The sequence below is a fragment of the Pyrus communis genome, chromosome 2 (genome assembly GCF_041283825.1).
Source record: "Pyrus communis isolate YQ-2024b chromosome 2, ASM4128382v1, whole genome shotgun sequence".
Classification (NCBI taxonomy): Eukaryota; Viridiplantae; Streptophyta; class Magnoliopsida; order Rosales; family Rosaceae; genus Pyrus; species Pyrus communis.
Window position 1 is genome coordinate 24,016,252 of NC_142566.1, and position 19,454 is coordinate 24,035,705.

Below are 19,454 nucleotides of genomic sequence, written 5' to 3' on the forward strand. Positions count from 1 at the left end.
ACAAGAAAGGTTTATTCTCTGTCAAGAGTGCTTATCATGTTGCACTTGATTTGATCACGAATAGATCCCAATGTGCCTCATATTCTGGGGATTTCCATAGTTCCCTCATTTGGAAACGAATTTGGGGTGCAAATGTCTCGCCGAAAGTTCCGATGAATGTGTGGCATCTCTACATGGACATCATCCTGTTAGGACAAATCTAGTTAAACGTCAAATCATTTCTGATTCTAGCTGTGTGTTATGCGGATGTGAAAATGAGATTGGTGTTCATATCCTCCGTGACTGCCCTTTCGCAGCCTGTGTTTGGAGCTTATCGGTATTGGGACGCCCTCCCAAATGAAATGTCTCCCTCTCAATCCATGAATGGATGTTGTCCCTGATTCTCACTTTGGACAAACACAGGTTTGATTTACTCTTGATACTCTTCCATGTCATCTAGTCTTCTCGGAATTCCATATTCTAGTCCAGCAAATGTAACCCTCCCAACGCCGTAGTCTTTCGCACGATCTCCTGGTGGCAAAACTTTCTACTAGTCACCTTCCATTCTCTGCCTCTCCGCGATCCCCCTGCCTCTTCATCATCATTGTGGACTAGGCCTAGACAAAGGCAGTGGAAACTGAACACTTAAGGTGTTTAGGATGCTAATAGCTTCATCAGGGGAATTGAGCGGTTATCCGTGATTCTGCTGGAAAATTTGTGGATGGTTTATCGAAGTCATTTACACACGTTCATTCCCCCTTCTTTGCAGAAGCTCTTGCAATTCGATAGGGTCTGGCTCTGGTGTCTTCCAAAGGTTTCCACAACTTAACCATTGAGAGTGATTCACACCAGATCATCCAAGCTCTTTCTGCCTCTTCACCGAGCCTCTCCCCTTTTGGTTTTATTGTCGAGGATGTCAAAAAGATTTCATTGGGGATCACTGGAGTTAGCTTTACCCATATCAAACGCCAAGCCAAACGAGGTGGCTCATTGACTCGCTCGCTACAATCTCTCATCCTCCAGCCCTGCTTTCTAGTTCGAAGAGCCTCTGTATATTATTTTAGATGTTTTATTTGAGGATTGTAACTCGGAGCCATGATTGCTCCTTCTGCTGTACTGTCACCCCTTCTCTCTAATTCAGAATCTATCGCCTTTGACTCAAAAAAAAAAAAAAAAAAAAAAAAAAGCCTCTAGCGTGCATCAAGTTTCAAGGCATTCTTTGTTTCTTAATTGATTAACTGACATTATAAGACGTGACAACTCTAGAATTTATATATCGGTACATTTTTTTCGTAACTATTCACTAGTAGAATGATCGTCGTAGATGACCATTTGATCAATTAGCATTTAGCCAATATTCTATCAATAGAGAATCTGAGCCTAAACCATCCTTGACATCGCCGGATGAGATTGGCAAAAAATGGTGGAAGAACCGGAACTTCCCAACGTCATTCCATAGACATGTGTTCAACCTAATCACTCATAACTGAGATTGAGTTTAGCTTGGTATACACATGAGGGCAGGGCGGTGGATGTGAACGAGGGCAAGTATGATTTGAGGTTTTCCTTTGACCAAATAAATTCCAGTCCAAAATAATGATCATCAATTATTGAGAGGCTGCCATTGTCATTTTCTTGTAGCCTGCCCATTTAGATTCTATATTTTTTTTTCTAATGATTTCTGACCTTGCACAAAATAATGTTAACTAAAATCCAATAATAACTTATGCACATTGCATGTTTCATTGTCATTGGTATTTGTTAATAGGCCAAATTGAATTATTAGTTCCCATGATGATAGGGGTGGTCGGAAATAAAACTTTATTTTTCAGGCCAATTCATTCTTGTTTTTCGTCCCTTCAAGATTTAGCAGCAGAACTCATATTATTGACGAGGACCTCTGATAAAAGCTGATAACTAGGAGGCTACTCCTAACGGTATAATTATTACTCTACTTTTACTGCATTTTACTTATGTTTTGACATCACTTGTGTGATATGAGTTCAAAACTACTCACACGCGCACTCTAGAATTAGTTACTTTAGGTTTAAATTAGTAGCACTTTCCACATCACCATCACTCTATGGCTTTATCACCTCCTTGGTGTCGGCCAACACAACTCGATTCAGTGTCCAGTGGATATTTCGGGTCGGGATGTGTCAGGATTCCTTTAATTGTTAGCATGTGAGGCTTATGTGATAACAATTAATGGAGAGTTGACGAAACTTTCGATTTTGAGTCTAAGTCCTAACAGATTTCACCACATTCCAACTACATTATCATCACATGGACTATTAACACAATTAAGCTTTGTTATTAAGATGACCAAACCTATTATTTTATTATTTTATATATTATACACGAGGGTTTGGTGCTGCATCATGCCATATGAGTTCACATGCCAGTGGACAAGGAAAATCAGTTTCAGTGTTTCTGAGTTCTGACATCAAGTAATTGGCTTCCAATCTCGACGCACATAGCCACCTTCTGTTGGTTATTTTTTTTTGCTAAACAACATTTGCATTGATGGGAACCTATATTTTTACAAAAGGAATGTGACAAATGCTAATCAATGTCACCAACAATTCTGATTCATACTGTTCATTTGTATTTAATCATTTTGAAATTAATATATTCTAAGTGTGCTAAATCAATTGCGGATATGCGAGTAAGCTGATTCCGACCGTTTCTGTTTTGTGGGCTTCACAAATATAAATGACATGAATTGGTCCTTAATTGTATCATTTCCCTTCCCTCTACATGTATATGATAGTGATTTTCCACTTTATTATGAGTTTTGCTAATTAATCGAAAGCATGAACGGGTAGGATCAGAATCTAACTGTACAGCCCACTTTTTGAATTAGGTGTTTTGGTTCATCAAAAAAAGAAACTCTATTAAATATACAATCAAAGAGAAGAAAAAGTTTCTGAATTTGAAAAAATTAATTCAAGAAAAACTAAAATGATTGGCCCAAAAAGTCAAGAAAATTAACATTTCCCCTCACAAGAGTTGTTGCACTTGAGTCTGCAGGTGCTGTACAGCATATGCAGCCAAAGGCAACTTTGAAAAATCTCTATTTACATTTTTAAGGTGTGAATGCAAGATATGATTTACATCTGTATTTTAGTACTACTCTATGTTCCCTTGACTCTTTGGTGCAAAGGAGACCTGAAGCCATTATTATGTGGAGACCTTGGTGATCTGATTTGATCATGCTTGTCGTGATTGTGGTTGTTCTTCTGCTTCAATTCCTTCTCTGCATCACCATCTTCTACGTCTTTAATCGAATTATCGGATTCGGTTGGTGATCTTAGCTGATGATGCTTGTAGTTATGGTGGTTGTTATTTTTCTTCAATTCCTTCTGTGCATCACCATCTTTTACATCCTTGATCGAATTATCGGATTCAGATGGAACTGTGTACACGAATGCAAAGGGGACGTCTTCAAAATCCTTGAGTGGCTCTAAGGTCTTGACCACTTCGCTCATTTTTGGTCTTTGTTTCGCCCGGTGGCTGAGGCATTGGAAGGCCAATGCAGCGGCTTTTCTAGCCCCATGTTCGGAGTACTGGCCTTCGAGTCTCGGGTCCATGATCCGGCTGAGTTTCCGGGGTTCGTTTAACTTAGGCCTTGCCCACTCTACTAGGTTTTGCTCTCTGTGAGGTCTGTTTTTGTCCACAGATCTCCTTCCTGTTAGAAGCTCCAATAGTACAACTCCGAAGCTATACACATCACTCGCTGCTGTCAAGTGACCTGAAAATTAACACGAGTATTAGAAACTAATCCAAAATTAACTTGACTAGGCCTTTAAGTTGCATTAGGTCGGACGGATTGGATTGGATTAATTAGTACCTGTCATGACGTATTCAGGAGCAGCATAGCCTTGTGTGCCCATAACTCTTGTGGAAACATGCGTGTCATCTCCTTCTGGACCGTCTTTTGCTAATCCGAAATCAGAGAGCTTTGGAGTACAATCCTGTAAACAAAAAAGAACAGGAATATAAGCATTTAGTAAATTAGGATTAGCAACAATGACTGGATTATTTAGTCCTGGAAGAAAAAAAAGAGGGTAATACTTACAGAGTCCAACAAGATGTTTGAAGCTTTAAAATCACGATATATGACGGGTTTCTCTGCTCCATGGAGGAAGGCAAGGCCTTCTGCTGCTCCAAGCGCAATTTTCATTCTTGACGACCATGGAAGGGACATCGAATATCCTGCACAACGAGAAAATAGACATTAGGAATTGAAGGATGAATTTGTGTCTAGATGAGGCGATATTTTAAACTATTTAAATCATCAGAGTGAAGAGATTGGACTTGATATGCAAGCGGCGTACAAATTGTCATAATCAACTGGCCTAACGCACATATGCTGAAGAAAGAAATTTAAAAGCTTTGAAAAATGAAGAGTTTGTAGAGAAATTAAACATACTTCTGAATAGCTGGTTCTCTAAACTGCCTCTTGGCATGTACTCGTAAACCAGAAGTCTGTGTGCATCTTCACAGCAATAGCCTATGAGCTTCACAAGGTGTGGATGTCTCAATTGCCCAAGAAAAATCACCTCAGTCTGCAGAAAAAAAATTAAAAATCATTAAAAACAGAAGATTTATGGAAAAGCCAAGTGATTAAAATGAGAAAGTGTCCTGAAATTTTCAAAAAAAGTTGCTCACCAGCCACTCCCTATGGCCCTGAGTGCCATCCAAGTCCAAGAGTTTCACCGCCACCGGCTGCGCTGCCAAACCAGGCCTAAGCTTGTCATCAATGAACCCTTTATGCACCGGCCCGAACCCGCCTTCTCCAAGAAAGTTGCTTTGCGAGAAGCTTTGTGTGATCACTTTCAGCTCCCCAAGCGTGAAGACATGAAGATTAGAGCCTGCAAGAGATATCGAAAGATCTTCCGACAGTGTTGTGCTTGGATTGCTCAGATCAGATGGTGAAATCCTTTGGGATGAGGTTTCTTTTGCCACCACTTTCTCGCTGCTCTTTTTTGGTGGAGCCTCAGTTTTGTAGCAGTTTGGCACAAAAGACCTCCACGTGACGACCTTCTTGACCACCATATTTTACGAAAATGTTTCCGAAAACTAGAGCTCGAAACGCCTTCTTATTTCGCTTCCAAATGATTCCGGATCAATCCCAGATTTCTTCTTGTTTTGGTGAGGTTTTCTTCAGGGTTTTGGGAAGAATGAAAGAATTGGGTTAGAAAATGTGAGAGGAGAGAGATGTGATTAAATGAACAAATGATATGGGAGACTTTAAAGGAGAAGACGAGGCCTAATTTTCAAACAAAAAGAACCCAACTCCCCCCAAACCAAACAAACCATCAGACCCCTTCTGAATTTTTCCATGTTTTTTTGTCACATTCTTTGCATCACCCCATATATATATATATATATATATATATATATATTTGAAGGTTTTAGGTATACTGTAATTATTCTTATAAAATGGGGTGATGAGTACTTAGTCCACATGGTTCTTAGACAAAAATGACACGGTTTTCCTCCTTGACCTTGACTTTTTGGCATGAGGGTAAAACGAATAGAAAAAGAGAAATAAACAGAAATTGGTTTTATGTGCTTTGGAAAGTTGGATTGGAAAGCACAATTAAGAACTTTTCTTAATGTTTTTATAATAACAAGTTTGTTTTCTGTCATTTGGCTGGATCATGAAGTGTAAAGCATTAGCTCCAAATTACCCTTATTATTACTTTTTCTAATTAAATAATAAACCGGCTGAAGAAGAAAGGTCCTAATAGAACAAAAACAATCCAGCTATGATGTTGAAAAAAATCCTCAAGAGAAACAAAGAAAATCCAGCTATTTCACACTAAGAGGTATGCAAATGGGATGGGGCTTCGTAGTAGTTGAGAGTAGACCAGGCAAACGGCTTTTGTTTTGTCAGGTGTTCGTGTCATATTTGTTATTTTAACGGACTATATCATGTCAAACTTATTATTTTAACGAGTTCTTAATAGGTAATTCGATAACAACCTAATTTGTTAAAGGTAGTTTTATGTCGGGTTAACAGGTCATGCAAGAAATTGACATGCCTAGTGTCTAGACCTGACAAATGGGTCGTATTCATGTTTTTTTTTGTGTCATATCCGTTATCTTATTAGATTCTTAATGAGTAACTCGATAAGGACCTGACTCGTTAACGAATTCTTAACAAATGACCTGATAACAACCCGACTCGTTTACGAATTAACTCAAAACTTGTTAGTTTCATATCATTTTGCGTTAGATTAATGAGTTATGCAATAAATTTCCAAGCCTAATTAAGAGGTTTTAGGGTGAAAAAAGGGTTGCTGGACTTGCAATACATTTTAGCTTCTAGAACATTGGCCCCAAGACAATGCATTATCCCCAAAAGACCATGCTCACCAACTACGCGTCATCATAGAGTACAAAGGTGGAGAGCATGCTTAAATTAGGTTAATTAACGGACAATGTGTCTGTCTTTATACATTAAAGTTCGAATATCTATTAAGTAAATTTTTTAATATAATTATACATTATTAGACCGAGTGGTATTCTAATCAACCCATATTGTAAAAGATATTTTGTATCGTTCATGCATTTTATAACAAATTTATCAATAAGTAATAGCGTTGTCAACTCACGATCAAATTGGATAAGAAAGAGTCTCCACCTCAGTTTATCAGAATTCTCTGTTTATATTCCTAAGTTGACCTATCGATTTTTTTTTTTTTTATTTCAAAAGTGGGTCCCCATGTGGGGTGGTTGAGGTTATCATGATGCTAATGATAAATTTAATGTTTAATCTTTGTTTTAAAGGAAAACTAATGAAAAATATTTGAAAATTTTGAGTTTTAATGATAAGGACAAAATAAAGGGTAAAGTAAATAGTACCATAATTGACTTGTTAGTGTAAAAATATGATTTTTCGTTAAAATGAACAGTACCGTAGAATTTTCTTTAAAACTCTTTTATTTTAAAAACGAGTGTTTCAAACAGATTAGTAGGGAGGGATATTGTCAATGAACTAGGTCGACTGAATGGCTGTGTGAAAGAAACTTCGATCGGCAGATGAATATGGAATTACAATCATATCCATCAGAGATGTCACAAATAGGTGTGTGGTGCGGGAACATTGTTTCATGAATGTCAATGGGCATTGTTGTCATTTGGGAGCAGAAAGAAACGACTGCTTCATTTACCTTCTAATATTGTCACTAGAAACTTGCGAAGCAAGAATATTTGAAAATTCAAATGACGACTTAATTTACTTTAAGGGAGTTTTGGTAAATAAAAAGATTAATTTCTTTTGACTTTACTCAGTAAATTGGAAAAAGAAACGTGTAGGAATGTAATGTAATATGCATTCAATAATTTATATAAAAATTGACGACCGAAGTTAGGGGATCATTCATTTAAACTACATTTGTAAATCACATGCTATAACGATTGATGGTTGGATTTCTTTCTTAAAATTTTAAATCATTAAAGAAAACATTAAGCTATCAACCATCGTATCATGTAATCTACAAAATACGGTCTAAAAACATAGTCTTCTTAGCATTGTCCAAAAGTGAATGTTAATAATATTGCATGAAAAACACGAAAGACACAAATTTTAAACAAATTTTCATTTTCAATAAGTCATTTCATAAATTTTCCCCCTTCAAAAAAGTTGTTTTGAATTGAACACAATTTATAATTTTGGTATTTTTATTTTTTACATCATGTAGTATTGCATGATAAACATGATGATTAAGGATACAATCTAGCTGAGTAAAAGTTGGAAAAAGAAACGCGTAGGAATTTAATTTAAATTGAATTCAATAAATATATAAAAACTGACAACCGATGTTAAAGGGACCATTCATTTAAACTACATTTGTAAATCACATGCTAGGATGATTGATGGTTAGATTTCTTTCTTAAAATTTTAATTCATTAAAGAAAACATTAAGCTACCAACCGTCGTATTATGTAATCTACAAAATACGGTCTAAAAATGTAGTCTTCTTAGCATTTTCCAAAAGTAAATGTTAATAATATTGCATGAAAAACATGAAACAAATTTTCATTTTCAATAAGTCATTTCATAAATTTTCCCTCTTCAAAAAAGTTGTTTTGAATTGAACACAGTTTATAATTTTGTTAATTTTATTTTTTATATCGTGTAGTATTGCTTGATAAACATGATGATTAAGGATATAATCTAGCGACAGCTAGCATTTAACAACTATAAGCCAATAAAATTAATTTAATTAACCCTTTGTGGTATTCTATCAGACGTCGGGGCAGCAAGCTAATGAGGAAATTAACCTAACTTATTTGCCCTAGCCCTCCTAGCCGGGCAATGATCAAACTGTCCCTCTCAAGTCTCAAGTGATCACTGCTTTATCAAACTTCATGATAAATTAATATCCACTTGAGCACTACTTTATCATCCCTTATTATCTTAGTAATCTTAATCACTTATCCTTTTGTTAAGTGAGACCGTGAAGGGGTGCGCAACGGGTGAAAATGATGTGCATTACTAATTTTCCTTTATAATCTCATATTCTGAGGAAATTAATTGGTTAAAAATTGTATTGATGAATTAATCAAATCAATGAAAACGATATTAAGATGCTAGAGAAATGCTAAAGAGACCTTTTGAACGATCTTATGTTTTTTGACATAATGTTTAATTAATAATGTTGCTCTGGAAATTAGCTTTAAATTATGAGGTGGCAGAGAATCCCGCTTTAAGGAGAGACTTTTCAGTGTACCTAGAACATGGACGGTATGCCCATGTCATTATATAATCGGAACCCCGTATTCCAAATACATTGAAAAATCTATTCACTAAAAAAAAAAGTCTCCTCAACATTTCTCTAAGGTACTGTTTGAAAAGTGTCCATTCATATTTTGGTAAGAGTATTGTTTTAGTAACAAACACTAAATAGAATGCATCCACACACGCATGACACAAAACAATGAATATCACGTGAGTAAATGAAAATCTATTGTTTTATGCATGGTAATCCTTCAAATATGTAAAAAAATTAGAATGGATCAATATTCAATCTAACTACAACTAAACCGACCTTCTCTATGGAGATGGAACTTTACCAAACCACCAAACACAAATCAAACTTCTTGAAAGCGTACGCAGTTATGTAATACATCTTTGACTTCAGATCAACTTTCTTCTAAGATATTCCTTCATGTAGACAAATAAACGGGCCGTGTATGATCATAAAAAATGAAAAAAAGGAAAAGGAAAATACTCAATTTGTATGAATATTAAATAAGGTGCTATAATAAGGTTGTACTATAATCCTCGAAGTTTGCAATTCAAAGTTACATAATAAGAAATAGATTATAGTTAATAATACAAAATGACATTGTTATGACTTATGTAATATCGTCATATACACGGTCGTAGTTGTTATGCGTATATATACATGCATAGATTTATATAGATGTGATATCATCACAACGGCTCTGCGGAGTTAATGATAATCGTAAACATCTGTGCTCGGTTCAACCACCTGAGACTTTTGGCTAATATCATTAGAAACTATATATGACTGATTCAATTAAACCGAGTACTACTAGGGCTAGCTTACATGCATAACCTGGATTTTGTTAGGCCACAAGCTCTTAGAGGACGTGTTTAAGCACGTAACATTAACATATATAATATAATTGCAAATATATATCTAAGCTACATATTATATGAAACATTCTTTGTCAACCAAAACATGATGAAAAATGTTAAGGACAATAACGTAATTTTACAAAATAAAATTTTACCTTTTTTTTTATTTCACTTACATTGTATCATGTCTAATTTAAAAAGTAAAAAATAAAATAAAAATCTCTCCCCCTCTCTCGCCACTTCCATGTTCTCTCACTCTCTTCCTCTCTTCCTCTCTCCAATTTTAAAAACAAAAGTAAAATATTTCACACACCCTTTATGCGTGTGTTCAAGTACTGTAACTATATATATATAAACACGGATTGAAACTGTTTCCATTCTTGCTTTCAATGTTTTTTATTTAGGTCAACAGTCAACTATCCAGTGGCCTATATTGTTTGAAGAAATATCCAGGGCTTTGATTTGGTTTGTGTGCATGCTGATCGGTTCTTCTGAACCGTTTGAGGACTGACGAATCAGCATATAAATATTGGGGGAGCCACGCATGCATGATCGGGTCTTCTGTACAAGAAGAAATTTCTACTTTCCTAATCTCTTTATTCTTTCATTCCTCTTATTTGAATAATCATGGTTAAACTACGTCAACATCTTATATTAATTTTTTTATAAAAATAATAAAACAAAAAACAATATGTACAAGAAATGAATTAAAAAAAAAAAATAAGAGGATAAAGAATTCTCCGTCTCTATCTATGAAGGTTTTAAATCTTTTAGCTAACTTTGCGTGCAAAACGGTCCACTGTATGACTTTTTGTCCTAGTACTGTAGAAAGGGAAGGGATCTGTGAGCGATTATAGCCCTGCGAAACCACGCGACTCTTTTTTTTTTTTTGTTTTTTTTTTTCGATTTTTTTTTTTTTGGTGAAATAATAGAATTTATTATATTAAATATTAGATTAATTATTGATAGCATTCAAAGTTCAAACTCACGTTATCGTACAAAAAATCAACTCATTTTCACCATTATAATAAAGGAATATTTGCCGAAAGTGACGTGAGTTGACTCTCGAGGGATTATATAGTTTTCATGAGTATTACGACACATGAGAATGATCCATAAGTTATGGGTTGTTTATGCACGACATCGATTGGGCTTCTTGGTAGGTAGAACAAGGGCTCAAAGCACGGTTGGGCTTCTTGGAAAGTTGATAAGGAAAGTTAAACATGGGCTTAGTTTTTGTTGGATAAAAAAAATAAAAATATGGTGGTGGAAACATAGCACTTTGAATCGTCACATAGGCTCAAAAGTTTTACAATATAGAAAACCTAAGCTATTTACTATTATAATTTAATAATATTATTCTTCACCTGTAAGTAAGAGATTTTAATTTTAAATATCATAAATAACGAGTTTGCAATCAATTTATTTTCCATTTTCTTAGGCGATTCTATACAAAAAACCAGAGCTAGCTTCGCTAACTTAAGCAAAATTAGGTGGTTCTAATAAAATAAAAAAAACGAACTTAGGTAGTTTTGATTGATTTATATTCAAAATTATCTTTGCTTAGCCTCTATAATCCCATGGCATCTCTTCTCCATATTAAAGTTGAAGATTTTGTATTTGATCTCCACTAAAAGGATAAAACAAAATCAAAAAGGATTACGAGGATTTTGAATATTCTTAAGGGGCCAAAGTTTCAACTTGTACTGCATTCATATATTGATTAATGAAGATTCTCCTGTCACTATATACCAAATGTTAATTACAAAATCAACTATTAGACAAAAGCTTAGGGTGCCAAACGAATCTTGTTTAAGTGAAAAATCACGTACCAAAAGACAAAGAAATGGATCAATATTTTAAGTGATTCCCATATTTTTGGGTACTTGGAAATTAATTGTCTGCAAAGTAATTATAAATTATAAATTACTCTGCTCTGCTTTTGTCTATACCTTCCCACAATCCATTTGAGCTTGTAAGAAGTATATTTGTGCAAATAGTTCTCTTTCAAATTATATATATATATATATTTTTTTTTTCGAACGAAACATCTATATGTCCATCACTTTTCCTTCATGATATGCCGCCTTCGTGACTCTTTCTTTTCTTTTCTTTTTTATTTTTATAAAAGTGATATCAGAGGTGGAGGGGAGGGATTTGAACATAATAACTCAAATACAAGAATAATTGAATAAACGCTCTAAACTAATTAAGCTACAAATCTCTTGTTGTATAGCACTTACTCGACTTCTGTTGTCTTGACAATAGTGAGATGATCGAAATATGTCTCGTTACATGTAATGTATCCTTTCCCAGCCAATATAGAGATTAAGATACATCATGCATTACCAAACTGTTATTTCATTTTAAAATCAAGTTTCTCCATCATTCGAATGACATATTATTTGTGTAGTTATGTTCTTTATTTGAAAATCATACAACACTGCTGTAGTTTAGTTAATTAAAAAATTTTATTTTTACAATTTGTACTTGAAATTTCCAATTCGATTCTCTCCTCAATATTATTTGTATAAAAAACACGTTAAAATTAAGTTGCGTAAGTTTTAAGCTTAATTAACATGTTCCTATCATTCATCAAGAACCATATAAGTTGATTTTTTCTTCCTTAGAATCTTATCTTAGACATGGATTCCGTTCTGTAGTGGGACCAATTCTTATTGACATTTCCATCTTTCTTGGTTTGTTTTGTTGAACATCATTTTCATAGTGTTCCATATCTCGTTCTATCTTCTGTTTTTATTCCATTTTATAATGCAGCATTTTCCATGGATGAATAAATAAATAGTGGATTCGAGGATTTTTTCTTTGAAGATGACAAAATGGTGATGGCTGTTGAGTCCAACAATGACAAAAACAGAAAAAAGAAAAAAAGAAAAAAGAATATATCTTGTTCGATTATTAGGAGTAGAGTGATAGCTAGGAAAAGTAATCTCCACAAACTGAAATCTTGTGAAATGAGTACGTTCAGTTCATATAGTGTTAGCGATAACAAGATCGTTTTCTCATGATTGTTTTGTTTTGTAAATTTGTAAATACAGTTTGCCATTGAATCTTTACTATAAGGGTTTCATCGATTCAAAATTAGTAAAATTTAGACAATCACATTTGATCTAGCGTAAATTGAATTGTTGTATCTTATTCAATCTTATAAGAGCATACGATTCGAACCAGTCCAACCTAATGATAGAGTTGGATGAAAAAGTCGACTTTAACAACGAAAAGAAATGAAATATCAAACGATTAGAATCAAATATGATATGATCACCTATTTTAGTTAGATGAAAATTAACACGTGTTTAGGTTGTATGATGTCAAACAATTAGACACATTGTCCAACAGAACTTGATTGGATATTACACTGGATTATCACCAAGTAAATTCCTCATTTCATCCAACCGTGTCGGTTTTGCAAGTTAAGGAACTCATCCAATATGCTAAATAATTCAAAGAGTTGGTTAATTTAGATAAACAATATTAAACACTTTTAGATTTTACGTTGAAAAAGATCACGAGTTCATATCATGGATCACAATTATTAATCAAGTTTTGCTGCAATATCACGATTATTGCATCACAAATCGTGCACTCAAGAGAAAAAAATATGGAAAGAGAAGAAAAGGAAAATGCCTTTGGTGTCGATGATAACAGAAACGGCTCAAAAAGCTTTTCAGGTCACGCCGTACGTCATCGACGACGGAACGCTAAAAAGGTCAAAACCATGGCAAAGAAAATTCCAGTAAAAACATACGTATACGCAACGTGGCGATTGCTGATTCGTCAGGTTGGTCTAATAAGAAGCTCAATCTGTGAACTGCACAGCACCCAGGCCTCCCGCTCACCAATATTCAAGCAGCAGAATCTCCATTGATCTTCTCCCCCCTCCGACATATCAGCAAAAACATGGCTCGCCTGATGCTGTTCTTGTCCGCTGCCTTGTTCCTGGCGGCGATCAGCTGCGGGGTGGCAGCGTCGACCTTCGATGAGTCCAACCCAATCCGATTGGTGTCCGACGCTCTCCGTGACATGGAGGAGCAAGTCGTCCAAGTCCTCGGCAGCTCCCGCCACGTCCTCTCGTTCGCCCGTTTCGCTCACAGGTGGGACAGCGGACCCGCACGAAGCAGTTCGTCCCTGATCAGTGATCACCGCCGTCCGGTTAACTGACTAGTTTTTCTTTGGTTTTGGTAACAATCAGGTTCGGGAAGAAGTACGAGAGCGCGGAGGAGATGAAGCTGCGATATGCGATTTTCTTGGAGAATAAGAAGCTGATTCGATCCACCAACAGGAAGGGCTTGTCTTACACTCTTGCTGTTAATCGTAAGTCACCTTTTTCATTTCTGTCGCTCTGTTCTTTCGTTTTTTTTTTTTTTTTTTTTTTTTAAAAGGAAAAAGAGCGACCCAAGTCGAAAGGGCTCTCTTTTGCTAGGTTCAGAGAAACATCTGTCGCTCTGTTTTTTTTTTTTTCCTTTTTCTAACATTTAAAAAAAATCATATTTATTTTGTTTTTGGGTTGGATTATACTGAGTTATTGATGCATCTGGTTCAAATTTAGAAAAAAAAGATAGGAAATTGACTGAAATAATGAATTTATAAATTTCAAATCGTTGAAATGAATCATTTTTCCGCATTTGATCGATCTGTTGTAAATGTTATTTGATTTTGATTAGTGTAGCAATTGAAAGTTGTAAATTTATCGTTTGAATTAGTTTCTCATAAAATACTCATAGTTTCTGTGTAATTAAGTATTATACGCGAATGTACTAACTATGATTGAATTGATACGGTTGATGGATCCCTACTACAGGGTTTGCTGATTGGAGCTGGGAAGAGTTCGCGAGGCACAGGTTGGGAGCTGCTCAGAACTGCTCTGCCACCACAAAGGGCAACCACAAGCTCACTGGTGCCGTTCTCCCTGAGTCGGTAACTAAGTTTTTCGTTCATGAGTTTTAAACGCATGATATTTTCTAATCAAGTTGAGACTGAGTGACGCTAAATCAAGTAGTCGTTCGCTACTGCAATATGATAGTTTTCTCAACTTTATATTAAGACATGGAAAATGTAAGAGAAGCCCTATTACGCAGTAAATCGGTATGAAAGTAATATTGACTGTTCCTCTGTGTGTATGTACAGAAAAACTGGAAAGAAGAAGGCATAGTGACCCCGGTTAAAGATCAAGGTCACTGTGGATCTTGCTGGACATTCAGGTTTATTTTCTAGCTCGAGTATTTTCAATCATCATCGAATGAAAATTGTAAATTAAGGCCTACTAATTATCGTGTACTTCAAATGTTTGACACTAATATATGGCTGCTGCAGCACCACTGGAGCTCTCGAGGCAGCGTATGTGCAGGCATTTGGAAAGCAAATCTCCCTCTCCGAGCAGCAGCTTGTGGATTGTGCCGGAGATTTCAACAACAACGGCTGCCATGGTGGGCTGCCATCTCAAGCATTTGAGTACATTAAGTATAACGGGGGTCTTGACACTGAGGCTGCGTATCCCTACGTTGGAGTTGACGGTGCTTGCAAATTTTCGTCGGAAAATGTTGGCGTCCAAGTCGTCGACTCTGTCAATATCACCCTGGTAAGCGTGATGGGACAGAAAAGCAGAGCTTATAAGCACTTTTGACAATTGACATGCTTTAAATTTCAAGGGGCAGCTTGTAATGTTATGTGCAAAATTATGCAGGGTGCTGAAGAAGAATTGAAGCATGCCGTTGCATTTGTGCGGCCGGTCAGCGTGGCGTTTCAGGTCGTCCAAAGTTTCCGGTTTTACAAGTCGGGAGTTTACACCAGTGACACATGCGGCAGCAGTTCCATGGTGAGTTTAACTTCTGATCATTACGCTTAATCTATTTGTGTTTTCAAAATTAAGCAAAATGTTATCCTAATCTGGTGTTATGTTTGCAGGATGTGAACCATGCGGTTCTTGCGGTTGGGTACGGAGTGGAAGACGGCGTCCCCTTCTGGCTCATCAAGAACTCTTGGGGACAAAGCTGGGGGGACAATGGCTACTTCAAGATGGAGTACGGGAAGAACATGTGTGGTAAGTTTTTCGGATTGCTAAACTAATAAATGCGAGATATGTTTTTGACTGGAAACTGAGGTGCAGCTTCTTATTCATTTCACTGATCTGGATTGCAGGTGTTGCAACATGTGCATCGTACCCGGTTGTCGCGTAAGTCTGTCGAGAGAAACAGCGGTCTTGGTTGTGGATATGTAAATGAAATTCGTCGTTGTTTCGGGCTGGGAGACGTTCTGTTGCAGTAGGGTTTCCAGTTTGAAGGTGAACGAAGGGGTCGTTGTTCAGTGGCGATTGTAATGTTTCTGTCTTGATGCACAAATAAGTTACAAGACTCGATTTATTTTTGGACATTGTAATGTAAGCAACAAAAGGTCCTTTGTTTAAATTTTCTATAAAGTTGCACGTTATTTGAAATAAGGAAGTTATAAATCGAAATACACAACGAAAAACAGGTTATGAGATCAATTAGCCTGCTTTATTTGAAATAAAATAAGTCATAAATTATAATATAACGTAAAACTCACAATAATTTTTTTATTCTGTAATGAGAACCTTTTATTTTTTGTTTAAAAAAAAAGGATCAGCCGATAGTTTCACTGTGGTAGCAATTCATAGCCACCATCACATGATTTAGAAGTGCCAAAAATTGAATAGGGAATGTGCCGTGTGAAATACAAGATCGGAATTCGCCCCTAACCACTGAACGACCCCCCATCATAGTTATGTGCCAATGTTCTAGTAAACGTAGGGAAGACAAAGAAGGGAATATAATTCCATACTCAATCCATGTACATAAAAACAATGTCAAATTTCGAAAATGCTTGCAAAGATGCACGTTCGGAAACGTCAAAATTTCCATCTTCAACTTGGACGAGGTTAGTGATTGGGACTAAAATTGATGAAGTAAACAAACCACACGACTAAATTGGAAAATCGTTCTAATTACAGGGACCAACAGTGTAATTTGGCCAAGTAACTGACATATTTTTGTAGAAATACTATCATCAATGAAATGGAATGGAATTCATACACATCAATTTCTCTGTAACGCAGTAAAGCAAGGATTGTGGCAATGATTTTTATAACTTGGAAGAATCGTGGTAAGCCAGCAACATATAAAGAACGAGCAAAACGCTTATGAAGTGCTTCAAGTATGCACAAAAAAACTTATATGATTCGAAGCGATTTGCTGAGTTTATGAAGTTCTGTAATTGCTCCCTCCCAACTCCCTCTGCCTTGCCATTATACTAGATGCATAGTGGCTGAAACACCGGAACATGGACAAGCATAACCATGTTGAGTGCAGGGACAGCCTATTGAGGAATTATATCATTGAGCAAAATTGGTATGGCAAGGCAAATATAGAGTCTCGACTCTCAACTCAAAATGAACACGGGCAAAGTACTTACTGGTTTTCAACCCATTTGTGTCACGGAGCATGCTCCATCTGGTACTTGATTCACCATTGCGCGTGAAAGGACCTCCTCCAACCACTGGAAGAAGTATTCCAATTCCACTTTTGTGGTAGAGCTTCAATCAAACAGCCACTGGAATTTGTGCATTTGCTTTCATATGATCAGTTCTTCCTGTAGGTGACATGCCCGAATTGAGGTCATTATATGCAATTTGCTTAATGTGATGGGCTTCATTAGCCATCCCAGCCTTAATGAGGCAAGATGTCAAAGAATTTACGGTGATGTTGTCTGGGGCACAACCAATTGCCAACATCTTTTTAAAATTGCTAATTGCCTCAGACATTCTCCCTTTCATACAATTCCCGAGTATGAGAATGGTAAATGTCACTTTATCAGGGCTGCATCTCTTCTCTTCCATCTCTGCCACAATGGCGTTTGCCTGATCAACATTGCCAGCCTTACAGAATCCATCTATCACAGGGTTATATATAAAAGGTTTCGGAACCACATTACTCCACTTTAATTGCCTCAGGAAATCACGTGCTTCATGTAGTCTACTCTCCTTGCACAAAGCATTAATAAGGATAGAGAAAGTGTACGCACTTGGAGACACATTTTTCCCATTCATCTCCTGCCAAAGCTTTAATCCCTGACTCAGTTGCCCAGCTCGACAATGGCCATCAATTAGGGAAGTGAAGGTAAAAACGTCTGAATGATAACCATGAAAGAGCATTTTCTGATGCATAGCAAGTGCAGAACCCATGTTGCCAGTCTTACCAAATCCATCAATCATTGCATTGAAAGTAACAGAAGTTGGTCTAACTCCGGCACTAATCATCTCATCAAAAAGAACGGAGGCCTCCTCCATCTTACCCAACTTGCAATATCCTGATATGACTGATGTAAAAGTTATAACATCAGGTGAAAGTTCGATTCTTGATTGAACCTCTTTAAGCAATTGAAATCCCCTATCTACCTCATTAGCCCTACAAAGTCCACTAATTAGTGTGTTATATGTAACTATATCAGGGTAGCAACCAGAACTCCCCATATCACTGAACAACTCAAAAGCCTTGTCAATTTCTCCAACTCTGCATAAACCTCGAATTAGAATATTGAAAGTCCAGTTATCCGGGTGACAATGCGGCCCCATATGCTTTCTAAACAAGCTAACAGCCTCATCTACTTTATTCTGTTTAACCAACACATTGAACAAGTTATTGTATACGAAAGGTGGCAATCTAATCTCACCACAATGAGCCTCATCAAGAAACTTCTCAGCATCATCCAACTTGCCTATCTGCGCATACGACGACACCAAGAGTTCTACAACTGAATCATCTGGCGTATGCCCGTCACTCCTCATGTAATCAAACACCAATTTAGCAGAATCTTGAAGCCCCATTTGACACAGAGACCTCAAAAGAAAATTGTAAGTCCATACACTATGCTTAACACTCAGACTAACCCTACTGAGCTCAAAGAATTTCAACCCCAATTTCGGATTGTTCAACCGCTTAATAACCTCAAAAGCAATCGAAGGCGAAAGGTTCTTACTAAGGTAACCCAAATCCAATGAATGCGAGCGAAGAAACAGAGTGCAAACAACTTTTACAAACCAAACCTCTGGGTTTGACGTTACCTCGAAGTCGTAAAGCGGGCGCGGCCGAGCTCCGCCGTGGGCGAGGCTGTGGAAATGAGAAATGGCGATCTTGGAGGCTCGAACCCAGAAGGTCGGACGGGCTGTGAAGAACAGGAGGGTCATCTGCACCGCCGCTCCATCACGCGGCTCAGCTCTGCTCTCGTAGATGTTTTCAATGAAAATCCTGTTCTGGGTTCCGGTTGATTGGCCGGATTTTCTCACGGGTCGGCCGGAAATCGGATTGGATTTCGGATTGGGAACCTGGGTCTTCATGGATATGAAGAAAAACCCAGAAATGTCAGCATAGCAAACCGGAGCTTTATCGGGGTTTTAGGCCTTTTTGTGGTGAGCTTAGTCGGAGGGGTACGAAAACGAAGAAATGGAGGAAAACCCAGCAACCAGAAATCGAGGAAGAAGATGAAAGCCTGGAATTTGGCTCATATTTTATGAAGTTGCGAGGTCACTGCCTTAGGGTTTATCAGTGATCCAGTGGTGGCTTTGAGTTGGAGATTATGTCACCGCCTGTCCACATAAGATTGCCCATCTGAAAACTCGGCCTCCTCTTTCGGCCCAATATTAAGTTGCGCAAATGACATTTTTATTTTTTCACTCCTTTTATTCTCATAATATTTTACCATTTATAGCCTGAACTTAAGAAAAGGATACTCTTCATATTTCTTTCACCTGAGCCAACTGAACCATAAATTTGGGTAATTAAAATTTGATTCAACGGTTAAAGTTATTATAACTTTAATG

At 36.8% G+C, this 19,454-nt stretch overlaps 3 protein-coding genes across 3 annotated transcripts; 1 reads left to right on the plus strand and 2 right to left on the minus strand.

The window, feature by feature from the left end:
• Positions 1 to 2,947: 2,947 nt before the first annotated feature.
• On the minus strand, positions 2,948 to 5,359 carry LOC137747209 (EPD1-interacting receptor-like cytoplasmic serine/threonine-protein kinase 5D). Its single transcript, XM_068487273.2, has 5 exons — positions 4,654 to 5,359; positions 4,415 to 4,550; positions 4,061 to 4,197; positions 3,833 to 3,956; positions 2,948 to 3,733 (listed from the first exon to the last, which is right to left on the minus strand). Exons 1-5 carry the CDS (start codon positions 5,038 to 5,040, stop codon positions 3,117 to 3,119), a joined length of 1,401 nt encoding a protein of 466 aa, XP_068343374.2. The 5' UTR covers positions 5,041 to 5,359; the 3' UTR covers positions 2,948 to 3,116.
• A 7,932-nt stretch (positions 5,360 to 13,291) lies between these two features.
• LOC137748385 (thiol protease aleurain-like) lies at positions 13,292 to 16,058 on the plus strand. The gene is made up of 8 exons (XM_068488532.2): positions 13,292 to 13,716; positions 13,815 to 13,936; positions 14,424 to 14,539; positions 14,750 to 14,823; positions 14,936 to 15,200; positions 15,306 to 15,437; positions 15,527 to 15,662; positions 15,761 to 16,058. The coding sequence occupies exons 1-8, from the start codon at positions 13,523 to 13,525 to the stop codon at positions 15,796 to 15,798; spliced, it is 1,077 nt and encodes a 358-aa protein (XP_068344633.2). The 5' UTR covers positions 13,292 to 13,522; the 3' UTR covers positions 15,799 to 16,058.
• Positions 16,059 to 16,536: 478 nt separating this feature from the next.
• LOC137748384 (uncharacterized) lies at positions 16,537 to 19,285 on the minus strand. The gene is made up of 2 exons (XM_068488531.2): positions 17,051 to 19,285; positions 16,537 to 16,954 (listed from the first exon to the last, which is right to left on the minus strand). The coding sequence occupies exon 1, from the start codon at positions 18,969 to 18,971 to the stop codon at positions 17,178 to 17,180; it is 1,794 nt and encodes a 597-aa protein (XP_068344632.2). The 5' UTR covers positions 18,972 to 19,285; the 3' UTR covers positions 16,537 to 16,954; positions 17,051 to 17,177.
• Between the last annotated feature and the right edge of the window lie 169 nt (positions 19,286 to 19,454).